We start from the raw sequence: 16,798 nt of genomic DNA, 5'->3' as shown, positions 1-16,798 counted from the left end.
TTAAGAGAGAGAGAGAGATGTATACGCTACCTGTCTTAAGTGGGCTCAGACAAACCCACACTAAAGGCAAAATGTATGAAATTTACACTTTGCTATTGTGCGTGTTAGAACACACAAAATCTATTAACCTTATTTTTTATGAATTAATTTAAAATGTTTTTCCTCAATGGCACACATGAACCCAGTAATGTATAAACCTGAAATCCAGCTTTACATGTTTGCACTGGCTGTTATGCTTCAACTATATATACGTATGTTTACTGATGGTGTGCCTCTTCATATTTTTGTGTGTGTATGTGTGTGTGTGCTCCACCAGCAGCAGGTGTCAGCACAGCAGTTGGCCTTCCAGCAGCAGCTCCTGCAGGTCCAGCAGGTCCAGCAGCAGCATCTGCTCAACCTCCAGAGGCAAGGGCTGCTCACCATCCAGCCTGGACAGACGGGCCTGCCGCTGCACTCCCTCACTCAGGGTCAGTACTTAATATCATCACACTGTACTGTATTACTAGCCTGCAGCTCTTTATCAAATCTCCTGTCTGTCAGTCCTCAACTGCGGGAGCATTTTGAGGTAACAAAACACTGCAGCAATACAATGTCTGGGAATGGCTCTACACCTCTTTTCACATCCAACAACAACCACAAAGTATATGCAAGTGCAAAAGTTTGGCTCGCTATTGAGTGGATATTAAAGTTGCAATATACGACATTCAGCCCCACTAGATGTCAATGTCAAACAACTATTTGCTATGTAAAGATATAGTGGAGTAATGGCAACCTGAGCAGAGAATTAAGTCACATTACCTCTGTGTGTTGTAATCACACACTATAAAAAATAATGGACGTAGCCAACATGATGTCACCCACTGGTTTGTGGACTCCTGTTTTGAAGTCTCGAGTTTGCCATCTTGGATTTTAGGAGCCAGAAGTGACCATATTTGGTCAAGAGGGTGGAGCTGACTCTAGTGCTAGCTGCTAGCTTGGTTAGCATGGTGCTTTACAGTCTATGGTTAACTGTGATAATTCTAATGCTAATTTTCGCTTGTGAAAAACAGGTGTGAAACCATTAAAACAAAATGCGCTTAGTTGAAAAAACTGAACATCTCCTTAGCAGGTCTTTTAGTACAACCAAACACTGAGCAAGACTTTTTTAGAGAGCCAAAATGTTACAGTTAACTTTCATGAGCTGAAAACATTCTGAAATAGCAACGACTACGCCTGTACTCTGTGAATCGGGGGTTGTGCTATGGTTGCGTTACCTAACCAAGGTAGTTGTCGTGGTAGTGACCTGCCCGTGACAGCACCCACCTGTGACTCAAAGCGGCCACGCCCTTAATTATGCATAACTTAAAGCCTTAATAAATTTAAATTAGCTACAGAGGCCAAAACTGTTTTTTGTACCAGGCTGTAAACATTTATTTCTCCTGTAAAGTTGGGCATTTTAACATGGTGGTCAATGGGGCTCACTTTTGGAGCCAGCCTCAAGTGGCCATTCGATGAACTGCAGTTTTGGGCACATCCACGTTGGCTTCATCTTTCAGTCCTGGACGGTGCTGCTTGGTTGTAATCTGAACCTCTCTGTTCCTTATTTTGACAGTCGATCCGGCCGCACGTGCATGTTAATGCATGCGAGTGTGCATATTAATGCGTGTGAGTTCCTCCATGTCCTCAGACGTCTGTTTTCAACATGGTGTCCTGGTCACAAGCTTTCTCATATTAGAGCTAAACAGTACACTAAAATATGTTTCTGAAAACATTAAAAGTGAGAAACAGGCAATGCAGTAACATAATCCATATCCATATTTCCTCAGCACTGCCTAGTTTGACAGTTTGATCTGAGTTTTGTGAGCTGTCAATTCAGGGGCCACTTCCTTTTTCTTTTTTTTCCCAACTTCACTGAGTAAACGGTGCAGATATTTGTTTTGGTCTGAGATGCTGGTGCTATAGTGCAACATCAAGTGGGGCTGAATGTCGTATAAGTTGATGATCCTGGCCTTGGTTTTTTTGTTTTGTTTTGTTGGTTTTTGTTTTTTTTTTTTTTTTCCCAATTTGTTTTTCCAAAAGCCTTTCATCATGGGAATGGGAACATTTTTATTCAGATGGACCTATTTATACTGATCTTGGCACAAATTATGGGCAGCTTCACTGTAAAAATATTTGTTTGATGGGCTTCTAAAATGTAAACTTGGTATGATGCTGCATTTTTGAATTTTCAGAAATGTTTAGATACTAGTTTTCCCTCAAATCTATTTTAACACTTCTGCTGGTGTGTGTGTGTGTGTATATATATATATATATATATATATATATATATATATATATTCAGAGTGCTTTGATCTGCTACTGTTGTTGCCCTGCTATAATACCTGTACAAATTTGCTTAGTCAAAGTGAACAATGTACCACTTAAGTCTGTAACCACATACTGTGCGTGGTTTCATTGACTCTGGACACACCTACTGTAAATCCTCACTCAACAGCTGTCTAATTTTATAAATGGTATCTCATACCTCTTGTTCAGGACATTGTACTTTTTACTGCACCATTGCAGTTTGTTTCATGTTTGGTACACTTTGTTTATCACCATCCCAGACTTCAGAGGTAAAATCCCTCTGTTTGGAAGTGAAGACAAGGGTTAGATGTGCATGATTTGTCCTTCAACTCTCTGTCCTCTGTCTGTGATTGGCATGCTGGTGGCAGTCTCCTTCAGCCTGGAGGAAGACTGGATCTATTGTTCGTAAACTGCCAGTGAACTTGTCATTGTGAAACCGCCTGTTACTTGATACGGAGTCAATACTTGTTTGGCCAGGAAGTTTATTTCTTTATTTATTCTTTAATATTTTGTTAAGGAGTGGTCCCCTTGTGACAAAGACGCCGTCATAAGGGTTTTAGAACATGACATTGACTATTCATTCCCAGCTAAGACAAACAGTTTTGAAATAACAAGATAAGGGCGATAAAAACGGGAGGGTTTGGGGGGTGCTTAGGTAATAGGCAAACACAAACATGGTTTGTACAGTGGTGTTATTGTTTGGACTGGGTATGGAATCACTCATCCGCTCGCAGACGATTGCCATGGGCACAGGCGTGGAGTGCTGCTGTGTTGTGAGTGTGCTTTGCTGAATTGCTGTGTCAGATGTCTGGCAAACACACACACACACCCCTTGAGTAAAGCATTATACGGGTGATATGGCTATGTACTGTACTTTTGATGGATTTCACAACAGTCACAGAACATCCTGTTTATACTGTGTCATCATTAAATACTGAACCGCCAAGGCATTTCACCTCATCTATAGAGTAGTGTGTGTGTAGTTGCGTGCTGAATTTATATTCCTTATACCTTTTCAGTTTTTTAACAATTAATACAATATATCATATTAAAATAGTGATTTCAGTTTACACATCTATGCATCCTCATTCTTAAATGATTAGTTTTGCAGTATGTGCATTAGTAGGGAGATCTCATGAATAAAATCAGGCCCTTTTAATTTCTCCCTGAGATGCATCAATAAATGACAAGATTCAGCCACACAAACATAAATAATTGGAGCCTTATACAGTGCAGTACCATACTAAACACAGTATCATAGACATGGAAATATTTTATTTCACATATTATTTCTCAAAGAATCCTGAAATACAATCTTACTTTCAATCCTGAGTGAGAATATTATGATTCTCTTTTTATAATAATTTTTCAGCCATACCACTGTATTTAAATAGAGCATACTGTAAACTGAGGGGGTAATTTCTCTTGGGTTTTGTTTGCATAAACAGTAAGATGAGGAACTGAATCTCTTCACGTACAGTTACTGGGTTTCAGTTTGTTACAACCAGTCAAACCTGGTTAGTTTGCCCTTGCAATCTATTGATGTTTAACTCTGTGCCTCCGACAGCTGTTACAACACTTAGGCTAGTGCTTCAGGCCCCCAGTTTGTCTTCCTATTCTACACATTTTCTGCTTGACTGTTTGAAGTTATTGATGACCTTTCTGTTTTCCACATCACTAAACTCTTTCATGCATCAGCGGGCCAGGCCTATGGTGCTCAGATCTAATCTACAATATTCAGCTAGCAGTTAGCACTGCATCGGAAGTGATGAGTTGATCTGCTCTATTTGGGTCCTCGTGATTATGGATTCAAACTTGGGGGCAGTAAATTGGCATGACTTCTTAATGGATGATTTTTATTTCTTTCATTTCAAAATATAGATATCAGTGTTATTTTAAAAGGCCACTGTTATCACATGAAATCCACTATATCCTTTATTCTTGTGCTGAAACAATGTAAAGGTTTTCAAATAATAGGTCACTGTAACAGAGTAATTAAAGAAAAGTAAGTGCAATCTGCAGTTTTGTCTTGGGTACTATAATGCAGTTTACAACTCATTTTTGTATCTGTCCCCTGTTTAGTTACATTGTCGGCTGAGACAGATTACAGTCATTTTTCTGCCAAAACGATGGACTGAAGGAATGCATTTGAAATTAGCTTTTCAAAAAATATGATAGCACTAATTAAGTATAAACTTATAGATAACAGTTTTGAGTGAAAAACAATTGCTCATTTTATCTGGAGTATAATTTGTTTCTCTTGTCGTAAATTCTTTTGACATTAATGTTCAAAGTCTTGGAAGCGGCCAGACGGTATCTGTTATGAATTACAACAATGTGTTTGGGAGGATATAACTCTCATAAATATAAATTTGATCCAACCACCTCCTTCCCCCCTCCTCACAAAAAGCCTGTCCTCTTGACCTGATGAGTGAGTCAGTGGCTGTTCAGGCTCACGTCGAGGTGTTTGTGTGTGTGCGTGCCAGTGTGTGTGTGTGTTTGTGTGTCACAGAGGTGGACAGTGTGTGCACATCCTGGCTAAAATGGCCCTACACCCTTTCAGGTTGCTCTGCAAGAGAGTGAATTCTTGTAGCTGCACAACATCATTTAAGCTGTCTAGGAGAGGCCAGTGGGACAGTGACAAGACAAATTTGTCCGTAATATGAAAGCAAAGAATGTGGCGAGCCATGAAGTGCTCACAGAACAGCAGCACATCAGGGACAGCGGTGGGTAATGCGGCTGACCTGTCAGTGATTGATACATCCAGCAGTGGGCTACTGGTAATAGTTCCTGCAGCATTAGGACAGGACATATTTCAGGCCTAAGGGGTGCATATCAGCAGGCCAGTGATTACGGCAACATAAACAGGGGTGCAGTAAAGGTCCCAGCCTGACGGAACAATAAACTAATAGCGATGTCACTGTCCCCCCATGGCACCGGCACTGTGTGTGAGAAGTAACAGCTCGGTTTAAATAGCCCGGAGCACTGGGGGCCATTTTTTATTTGGGGGATGATGGCCTGCAACTGATGTCATTATGAACCTTAAATCAACTTTCTGCTTGCTTGAACATGGTCACCTGGGTACAGGGGGACAAGGACAGGAAAAGGTTGAAGAGCTCGGCCTGTCTCGGTGCCAGAGCTACCTGCAGAGGTAAAATTGAGTTGGGAGGCCGGTGATCAATCAAGTGTCCCAACAACATACATTTTTTAAAGTGCTTGTCCGTATTTCCCAGTCGTAATGAGTGGAATAGTTGTGTTGAAAAATGGAAAGAGGAAAGATAAACCAATCCAGCATTTAAAGGATGGACAAACTGGGGACTCAAGAAAGAGGATTTACAGATCAATGTCATTATGTGTCCCACAGTAATCAGATGGAGACCTCTCCAGAAGAAACTCAATGCGTTTTGTCCAAACACAAAATATAATACCCTGTGAGACATTTGTGTAATGGTATTTTATTGTCATTTATGTGGAATCATGAGCCATAGCTGTTGTTGAGTTTGAAGAGGTTAGGGTTAGATAGGAGAAGCAAGAGGGGAGAGGCAAACAGAGAGCAATAAAACTACAGACTAGATCCAGAAAGAGACAGCTTGGTCCCACTCCGTTACCTCTCTCATCAGACCGGTCTATCCGTTGCGGTTTCATCTGAGTAAACAGTGGTGTCGGGGTCACCAGGACTGCTGGGTAATTGAGCCAGTGTGGGCCGCCCTGTCAAGCACATCGGCTAAAAATACATCGCCCACTGTCACCGGGCACCAAGTGGGGGGAAAATGATTGTTCCTGCTGTCGGAGCGCAGGACATTCGCATCACCAGTGACCTTCCCCTTCTAAACCAGCCATCACAGAAAAAAAGAAACACGAAAATAAAACTTTTCTTCCAAAGTCTCCATATACCATCAAAACAACAATGGATCCTTTGATAATGCAACTGGAAATCAGTAAGCAGTGGATTTGCATGCTACAACACAGGCCTCAATATTAAGCATGTTTAGCCTGTCATGGACGTGCACTTCGATTAGGGCACATCAAGGCATTGAAGAGAATAAGTGAGAATACAGGCAGGCAGAATAGAGCGAGCATGTTTAAATATTCGAATGAGGAAAGACGCTCCTTGGAACGTGGAAAGGTTATTGATTTGTCCTGCAATCATTTCCTGCTCTTTGATATGCAAACGATCTAGTGTGAATTTACAGCAATCCTATCAGACTCATTTCACAGTTCTTAGCCCCTACGTCTCTCTGGAGTCCTCCGCCTCATTAGGCCAATGTTCTCCATTACCAGCATAATTAAAATCTTTAGTAGCTTATCAAATTAAAAATATTTTTGCTGATCGTATTGAGATCTTCACCTCAGAGTTATTTTCCACAACAGGAATAAATTAAGACTAAGCATTTTGCACACAATGTATTACAATCTGGTGCTTGAAAGGAGCACTTCTGGTATCTATAGAGCTGGTGATGAGAAACGGGAAGGGGGATCCAGAGAATATAAACCCAAGTAGATAAGCATGTGCAAATCATCTTTCATTTGCCAGTGCTCATTTTGAGAATGGATTTAATTAATTGTAATGTTAAACGAGTGGTCTTGCCCATTTGCTCTGTGGTTAAATTCACCACATATCCAAGGGCTTCTTTCACCATGCTTATAACATGTGGCTTAGTTAACACAGATTTGAATACCCATACAAATCCACACACATTCCCTATTAGATCTCTCAGTAGGCTATTAAAATATGGCTAACCCAGATGCCATCTGTTGTGACTGAAAATACAAATAGCCACAGACTCTGCGCTCATGAGGCTTAATCTTATTTTACATATCAGCTTTATCCTCATTTGTGTCAAATGAAAGCAGACTACTACGGCACAGTAACAGACACACCATAGATGGACACATATATATTGCGTGCCAACAAAGGCTCTCTTCTCACAGACGTGGAAAGTGGGGTGCACAAACACGGCATTATCCTTCTTCATCCCGACTCTGGCCCTGGGTGTCGGGATCGCTGTCACTCATAGGCAGAAAAAACACACGCACTCCATAGATGTGTTTCCAGCACACAGAAAAATGTCTTCTGTCTTCAAGGGATTTTTTTTTTTCAAAAGGCTGTGTGAGCTACAGTGTGCTTGACTTGTTAAATGAGGTTTAAGTCTTCTGTGTCAATTGGAGGCGGTGCAGAGCTTTAAGTATTTTGCACATTAATGCTCTTTTGAGAATATTACCCCAGGGTCCTGTTTCTCAAGGAGGCAGGGGTGGGATGTTTTCTAGTGTTGCTATTGTAAACTTTTTGTTGTGTGTGTTCTGCACATGTCTGTTGTTGAGAGAAAATGATGGTGATTATTCCGATTTCATGCCTTGTCTGGGTGTTAATTATTTACTCTGGGCATGAAATTTGCGTGAATGCCAGGGATTTGTGTATACAAACACGCTTCAGATCACGGGAAAAATGGGAGGGAGAGAAGGAGGTGGAGGAGAAGGGGAGGCAAGAGCTCTCAGTGCATTACCCTGTAGTGGAATATTTTCTAATTAATACGCGGCTTTGTTTACAGACACTTTCATTTAATTAAGTGATGAAGAAGAGAGTTGGATTAGCTGTTAATTGATTTAATTATCCAATTTGTTTGTCTCAGGCATGATTCCAGCAGAGCTGCAGCAACTGTGGAAGGAAGTGACAAATGCTAACGTGAAGGAGGAGCACAACAACAGCAGCAACAATGGCCACCGGGGCCTTGACCTGTCCTCCCCGGCACCGCCAAAGAACACACTCCTCAACCAGCATGCCTCCACCAACGGGCAGTACATGAGTCACAAGAGAGAAGTGTGAGTACCTCCCTCTGCAAAGCCTTTTATATGTTTTTGTTGTCTTTCTTTTATTTTTTTTATTTGATTTTCTCACATGTTTTGCATGCTCTCACAATGGGTCCGTGAAGACATAAAAGCTGCAAATGATCACAGCTAGCGGCTTCATACAACAAGTTTTTCAAAGAGACGTACGTTACATTATATGTAACCTACAACTGTTAATTAGATGTGAAACGGTCTTTTCTGTCATCTTTGTCTAAAGCAAACAGAAGGCCTGTGTGGCGTATATTCCCATTTAAAATAGCAATTTCTCACAGGGCCTCAGTTGATGGACATGTCCCCATAGGGTTTGCACAGAGATTACTATTAATTTATCATTTGTAAGTATTATTTTCATTAAGTCCAACACAGTTTTCTGTATGCAAGTGGGGATTTTACAGGAACACCTGGAAGGAATACAGGGATTTGAAGAAATGTGCATGCAGTCGTAGTGGGATCCCCATACTGTTAATGAGAGGGTCAATACCTTGACCTGTTCCTGCTATTGTTTCACTTGCACATAGGAAAATGCAGCTGTGGCTTAAACAGCATTTCCATGAGAACATTTAAAAAGCTCTGAAAAGCTCCTTGTCGACCAGGAACTTTCTGATGTATTTAATCGATTGATGATCACCTGTCAGTTCAGGAGGAAGAAACATAACAAGAACAATAAACTCTTATGTGCTAGGAAAAACAAACACTGGGTGTATCATATTTTCAAAACCAGGATGAATCATCTATGAAAGGCATTTGCTCTCTGAGATGAGTGTGTGTGTGTCTTTAAGGAAGGAATTAATTTGGCATCTTACACATTTGCTTGTTTTCTTGCACCAAAGCCTGATCTTTGAACTGCTAGTGCGGAGCCTCCAGGCACCATGAGCTCACTGCGTAACATCTGACTTGTGTTTCAGTGATCAAAACCCACGCGTCATTATGAAAGCAATGCCGATGAAAACAAGTTTAGCACAGTAAACCAGCAGGCCTTTGGAGGTGAAGAGGGGCTGCTAGTGGGGGGAGGGAGGGCACAGGGGGTTGGAGAGAGTGACACAAAGAGTGTGATTTACTAATGTCAAGATACAAAAAGAAGGCAGCTATTTCCTTTCAAGTAGTGCTATCGGTTTTAAATAGATAAACGCCATATTACCTGTACAGACTTATCCTCTTTGCTGTGTTTCAAAGTTATCTTCTAACACAGACATGCACACAGAGACACACACACCGGAGAAAAATAAAATAAAAAATGGGCGTTAGTTGCTCCCCACTTGACAGTATCCACAGGCTTCCAGTGCTTCATCCAGTGTCTGGCTGAATGTCTGGTTTTTGTGTAGTCAAAGACAAATCGCAGGGGAGGATATTGACTCGCTCACTCCATCACACATTGTCGCAAGCGAGCAAACAAGGTGAGCATCGATGGCAGGAAAAGGCAAGAACCAGTCTCAGCTGAGGGCTCCATGAAACATTGGAGAAGACATAACGCAAGAGCTGGCAGCCCTCTGCCTTGCGCTGACTGTCAGAGATTAAAGAAGATGTCAACAGCAGTTTAACACAAGCTTAAGTGAAGAAGGCAGTCTCAGTCTGAATATTCTCGCAGTATCTTAGATCTGTCAGAAAACCAAGCAGGTTATTCTCATCCACCCCATCTGCTCCAGAAAGTCGTGGATTACCTACCTAGAGTTTCAAATGCGCAGTTACTAGGAACAGATGACTGATACAAAGTGAACACAAAACATTCCTTATTAAATCCTGAATGATGCTAATTTAGATTCACACAACCAATAAGCCTTTCTTGTGTTCATTTCGGAACGTTTAAATCGCACAACTATCAAGAGCATTATTGCTCTTCTTTTGATGATGCAGACTCAATTCTAATCAGACTGCATGGGAAAAAAAATGAAATATTATTAAGTATGATTATTCTAAGCAAGGCTCTGAGAAAACGTCTGTGTTATAATCCAGGGATTTGAATAATCAGGTTGAAGATAATGGGCTGGGCCGGCCTGGGCGTAAATAGAGAGCATCCACTCATCCTCCCAGTGCTGAACTTAATGAACTTTTAATTGATGCGGTTTTGCAAGTCCTTTTGTCATGCAACAGAAACAAGCCTCTCTGCTGATGGGCCTGTTTTCCCGACTGGCTTCAGATTGGTTTACAGCAGGCCCTAAGTACCATGTAGTTAGTTTCATGTGTCATATAAAATCTGCCCAGGCACAACGACGCCTGCAACTAAAACCTTAAGTGCATCCACAGTAATCACTCACCGGCTTTGCACTTCCGTCTTAAGGAAGGAGGAGAAATTCAATCACTGCCGGCTTGACACACCGAAGACGAGGCACGTGTTCCTGCTTTTAGTTGTCTCAAAGAACACTCTGGCAAAGCAAGCTGGGATTTCTGTTTGTCTGAATAACATCCCTGATATGACCAGGGTCTGAGTCACTCAATCTGTCAGTCCATGTTGTTTCCCAGCCCGAGAACTGTGATGCATAGATAGAGATATACCCCTGTGAGCCAGGTCATCTTTATTCAATGATTTGCTTATTTAAATGAAATGTGCCTGATCTGTATCTGACACAAATTCCCAATACGGTGCTGCATCAGCTTTGTAGGGGGAGCATCCTCACAAAGCGCTTGGCCCACTTTACTTCCCAACAACCATCAGTAAGCACAGCTCGGGGACTATAACACAGCAATCTGTTAAGGAGATAAATAATCAGATTTGGCACAGCACTCCCATCTCTCTCGCCTTTGATTTGTCTTACACAAGAAAAAAATGATAATTAAATCATTTAGGGTAAACCATGCAGTGGCACAGAGAAGACAGACAGAAGGAGAGGATTGAGTATAGGGCCTAGAGAGTTGAAGAGGGATGGGGGTGATTGTTGAGGGGGGGCGGGGGGGGGGCACAAGGGAATAGGCTAACATTAGCAGAAACAGTGAGGGAAAGTGTTGTGACTGGTTTCACACACTGCAGCCAGACTCTGACCTACCATGGTGGACATCAATCTCCTCACTTTTGCTGATAGATTGAGCCCATCAGCACACAGTGCCATAGATCATGAGTTGTTTATGGCCCAAAGCATCTCATCAAAAGAAGTGAACTTGAAAACAACTGGCTACAAGCTGTCGAAGTCATCTTTGTGTGCAGTTCCTCTTGTCTGTCTGTCTACACATAAACACAGTGCAACACCTGGAAGATTCAGACATTTCTGCCCGGTTCTATAGGCACTTTAATGTTCCTTCTCCTCTAAAGGAAGCTGATGACACGGTTTTCCTCACAAGATCATTAGAGTGTTCTTCCCCCGGGCTGCCTGACAATAATAACATCCTGACAGACCTGTCGTGGGTGCAAGTCAAATTTAACGCAACGCAGGGAACTGCAGAGCGTTTCTTTTTTTTTTTTCTTTTTTTTTTCATAGTGCTGAACGTGTTCTCAAATGGGAGAAAACCCCATGAATCCTACACTCTTCTCCTATTACACTAATGTAGCTCATTTGGTGTAAATTCTGTCATTTACTACTGTTTAGCCATCCACCGTTTAAAAGGGCTCTTCTGCTGCTAGCCCCTCACAGCGCTTTGTGCTCACTGATTCCCAGCGCACTCCACATTTCAATATCTTATTAATACAGAATTAACCAACAAGCCTGCTCGCAAAGAATTAAAAAAGGATCTCTTTAAATTAAAAACCAGCATTACCTTCACCAGTCCACACATTTCCTTGTTAAAAACTCATTATAATAGGTCTTCCGCCATCTATTTATTAGCTGTATCAAAACAGAGGTCTTAATGTGAATGCATAATTCATAATTGAATAAAAAAAAAATCTGACTTTTGAAAGAGGGAGAAAAAGCTGCTAACCACATTCATGAATGCTTGACTGCTTCCTAATTGCAATGCAATTATCACATGTTATGAACAATGTGAACTCTTAAGCAAGTAATTATAACACAAGGAAACCTGTGACGACCTTTAAAATTTCCTACTTGAGGTACAGCTTTACTAACATTGATACAAATGAGATTTTAATCTGAACATCAGCTTGTTTAATCCTGCAAAATTGGCAAATGGTTAGATTACTTTCTTTTTTGTTAATTCATTTTTTACATCAATTTTTTAAGACAAAGCAGATGGATGATTGGATGAGCAATGCAAGATGTTATTTTTGATATTTAAATTTTTAAGACATCCCTTGAAGTAGTAGTAGTATTAGAATTGATCTCTTGTCGTATATACGTATATGAATGAGATTTTCAAGGCTAGGAGTTATTCCCAAATGGGAACACAACAGTTTGTGGTGTAATGAATCTCCCTATCCGGCCTGTTGTCATAGAGAGCAAGTCTCAGACTGGAAGAGAGGCAGCAGCACTGTGCTCACGAGCCACCAGAAGCACAGGTGGTAGCGATATAGGCCAGTCCCCCAGGCTCTTGTAGCTGAAAGTTGTGTGTCTTGTATAGTGCCTGTGTCCATATGGCTGCCTGTCTCGCTCTCTTAGCAGACATTGCCTCCACACAGGCCGCTTTTTCTCAGCACTGATTGTGGTTAGCTGTGGTTCCACGCCTCTCACCATATGGAAGATGTTGTAAAGTTTGTTTTTCAGGGATGTTCCCGCTATTTAGACTGATTGTACGAAGCCATGCGCTCCCCATGGATATGTGCTTGTCAGCCCCTGGTGACATGGATTGGTCAGTAGATAAATTGATACCAGGCAGGGATGTTTACAGTTTGTGCACGATGTGAAAGTGCCTGATGCTTTGGAGGGGGTTTCATATTGTGGCGCACGCTCCTCCAGGTGGGCTCTGGGACATGATGCAGCAGGCAGTGCAGGAAAGCCAGCGACTGAGGGAGCGCCCTAGCAGTCTTGATCAAAGTGAATTGCAACATGGCTCAGTGATACTAAATAATTACATATTGATTCGATTGTGTTTTCACAACATGAGCCCCCTATTTTAAGAGCAGAGCAAGCAGAGATCACATAGATACCCTGATTCCACACAGCCCAAGGATCCAAGATGAAGTTGAAGTCAATGTTTTCATGTGGAAATAACATACAGCACACACAGGGAGGTGCTAACCAGGCAACAGCTGTAACAGTGGACACCATCATCTTTGACCCCTTGACCACAGGCCTGTTTATGTTCCAGAAAACTTGTGATCTATTTTCATTAATGACTGTTTCTCTGTCTCTGCATCTCTCTTCCAGATCCACGCTAGAAGAGCCTTCCCCCCACAGTCACCCTCTCTATGGTCATGGTGTTTGCAAGTGGCCTGGATGTGAAGCGGTCTTTGATGATTTCCAGTCATTCCTCAAGTAAGTAAAAGTCATACTCGGAGCTACATTTCTATCCAAGTTTGTTTGTCCTCGTGTTGGGTCGATTACACATTTTGTGACCCCCAGCGACTCAGAGGCACTACAGGTGCAGCTGGTTGTTATTCCTGAGTGTGGGTGCCGGGGTTGGCCCTCACTTGACAAGGGTACTGTGGCGGGGTCTCCTTCTGAGAACGGCATGGGCCTCTAATTCCTGTGATAAGTGCAGTTCCCATGGTGACGGGGGCCGTTTTTCCCAAACAAACAACGGTAGGATGTTTATCTGTGGCAGCCCACACTTAGGGCGCACTGCATGTTTGCCCTTGTCACTGGACAGGGGGATTGGTGTGTGTGTCTTTGACTGCCTCGCTCAGCTCTTTCTGTCTCTTCAGTGGTCTGTTTGTCTTCCCCCCTCCTTTCTCAAGCTTTATTTTTTTGTCTCGTTTTTTGGTTAAAAGTGTTTCTTCATTTTATTGTATCACACCTCAACACTATGTATGCATGCAAAAGCAGCGAATTAACCATGTATACTGTACTTGGAGAGCTTCAGCTAACTCAGCATCACCTGCTGTGTAGCATCTTTTCAGTGTGAACTGTGTAACAGGTTCGACCCCGTCCAGCCTGACACAGGCCTTTGTTTTGCACCATGATTCCCTGTCTGAGTCAGACCCCTGGTTTACTAATCAACCCTGTGTGCAGTGTGCTGTAGGTAATCCAACACATAACAGCGCCATGGTTACGGAGAGGATGAAAACATCTGCGTTGTGGCAGCAGATCAATGGCTCACTGTCACCCCGGATTAGTCGCACTTTAAACAAGATATGACACAATTCCATTATCCTAAAACAAGCACTCAGCGAACACACAGTTTCCTCACAGACGCAGGAGAGAAAGGTGCTGCGGCGGGCCGCCTCACAGACAGCTGAAAGTTTTGACTTTCTTTGTCAACATTCTGAATCCTCTTTTGATCGTTTAAATAATCCACTTTGAGCGCAGTTTGCCTTTGAAAAGCATATCACACTAGATTGTTTAGTAGTTGGATATGAAGTGCAGCACCATTTCTGTGGGAGATGAAAAAAGAGGCAGTTATGTATTTTTATTTTGATTTAATAAACATCTTGTGACACATAGTTATTAAACCATGGATTACACACAAACACTTTCACACATAGACACACATATTTTAGCTTTGGGAGGGCCCCTTTAAATCCATCACTATTTATTGTATTCTGACATTGCCTCACCCTTTGTTTATAGAAGAGAGGGGAATTAAATTCTATGCGCCCGGTAGAGCTCTGCCTTAAAAAGTCTCTAAGTGCACTCTGCTATGTTTTTACAAGTGTTTTTATCATGGCAACATCTTGTTTACTTTAGTTGCCTGCTCAAACTGCTTGGAACATGTTAAGAAAACATTTGGGGAGAGTCTCCACAAAGCTGCCTTTGTTTAACAGCAGGCAAGAGTGCGAGCAGCTCACCAAGGTGTTAACTCTCAAACCCTTAAGCACTTCCACATGAAACCCAGCAACTGATACTGCAGGCCTCCAAAAAGAATCAAAAATAAAAACAAAGAATACATCAGGCATTATAATGCTTTTACAAAAGTCTCCTAAGGTTGAGAGAAATGTTGAAAATATAAGTGAAGAGAGGTGTGTGTGTGTGTGTGTGTGTGTGTGTGTTTCTGTGAGTGTGTAGTCAGCAGAACACAGTGTACTGTGTACCAGAGAGAAAGAAAGGTGAGGAGGACTCTAACGTCAACCAGATTTCAGCTCCACATGCCAACAGTAACAACTAACAGGGGACTGAAATGTTGTTTTAAACTGTGTGTGTATTTATTCTATCTTTTAAAGAAAACATTACATACCTACACGCACTATTTTGATAAATACAAAGCACCAAATCCCTGTTCCTGTTTTCGGGTTCAGCACACAGATGGGTGGGGTTGGGTTCATAGCGGAGCCTGGTGTTTTTATCGGGGTCAAGACCTATCTCTTCAGTGTCCAGTTAGAGGTCAGAGCCAGTGAAACACTGCAGTGCCCTCTAGTGCTGCACTGTCTGTCTGCTGAAACCACAAGAACTCCTCTTTCACACCTCAGTACATTCCAGTAATTGTTTATGAGTTATATTAAGTCTTATCACTACAAACCACTAAATAAACAACACAAGCAACATCAAATTAATTAATGTAAATTTAAAAAAAATAAAACAAGTTGTATGTTTGAAAAACTTACTTAGACTAAACCTATAATATAAATGCAAACATAAAATTAATTTTAATAGCCCAAATGATTTGAAATATGCCTCAGAAATTTGTAATGCATTTTAAATGTAAAAGCTATTGTAAAGATGTGTGCGTTTAATTTAAAATTCCTAACCAACAGTTAAGAAGATAAACCATCCACAGGGACAGCCTTAAGCTCTGGGTCCAGTCTATATAATTAGAAATTGTAAAAGAAAAAAATTGTAGGCAAACTAACTGATATGTAAAAAGCCGACTGTTGCAGGAATGTCTATTTAACTTGTTTTATTGTGGTAATTTACATTAGGGACTGTCATCCTGCCAGAGAGCTTTTAAAAGTGCCTTCATTTGAAGTCCAGAAAGTGACACATGCCAACGTTCATAGTCTCTCTCGATGTCAATTCCCCGTATCCCCTGCTCCCGTGTCCAGACACTCCTCTCAAGGCTGCATTAGGGCCATTTGAATATTTCATTTCCTATTAATTATGCACTGTGACTCTCCATGTCATTAGAAGAAATAAAGTGGAATGTAACAAAGGATGAAAAGAAGCAGGGCACATGTCTCCTATGAACAGAGAAATTCCAAAGCTGCTCACGTAGGCCACCCTTCATTGAAAATTCAGTCTGTGCCAGTTAAATTGAAGTTGAAACGTCTTTACCTATTATTTTCTTCTTTGAAATTTAGTAAGATGTCCTGAAATGTTTACCAGTTTCATTTTCCAGCCTACTTAATTAAATGGGCATTTATTTGACTCAAACAAATGGAAAGCTCAGAGAAGTCTGAATTGATTTCAGCGAGGGGGTTATTGGCCACGCTTTCTTTAAATATGCCTTTTTAATTTCTTTTTCGCCACAATAATTAACTTCAAGTGCTGAATGTATATCACAGTCATTTTGAAAAATGTATTATCAAAACACAATAGGAAGACCTGAACGGGGGGAAGAGACCACATTTCCCATAAAGATTTAAATCATTTACCTCAAGGTTGAAAACACCGCAGCTGAACAGAAACCTTCACATTTCGAGCAGAACACTATCAATTTTCCTTCCCCTCACATCTGTCTGTTTTCTGAGTGTATGTGTGGTGTTTAATGC

The 16,798-nt window shown here is 41.4% G+C and overlaps 1 protein-coding gene across 12 annotated transcripts in view; it reads left to right on the top strand.

Annotated features, from left to right (window-relative positions):
• foxp1b (forkhead box P1b) overlaps positions 1-16,798 on the top strand; it is a 159,448-nt gene that overhangs the window by 124,269 nt on the left and 18,381 nt on the right. For 10 of the 12 annotated variants that reach the window (XM_067588292.1, XM_067588286.1, XM_067588289.1 and 7 more), the window contains 3 exons: positions 317-467; positions 7,956-8,145; positions 13,362-13,469. In XM_067588292.1, coding sequence (XP_067444393.1) covers positions 317-467; positions 7,956-8,145; positions 13,362-13,469 — 449 coding nt within the window. The remainder of the gene's footprint in view (positions 1-316; positions 468-7,955; positions 8,146-13,361; positions 13,470-16,798) is intronic. The other 2 variants (XM_067588295.1, XM_067588293.1) reach the window with 1 other exon arrangement.

Source organism: Thunnus thynnus, chromosome 4, assembly GCF_963924715.1.
Source record: "Thunnus thynnus chromosome 4, fThuThy2.1, whole genome shotgun sequence".
Taxonomy (NCBI): domain Eukaryota; kingdom Metazoa; phylum Chordata; class Actinopteri; order Scombriformes; family Scombridae; genus Thunnus; species Thunnus thynnus.
Note: the sequence above shows the minus strand (reverse complement) of the source record. Positions and strands in the feature narration are given on the sequence as shown.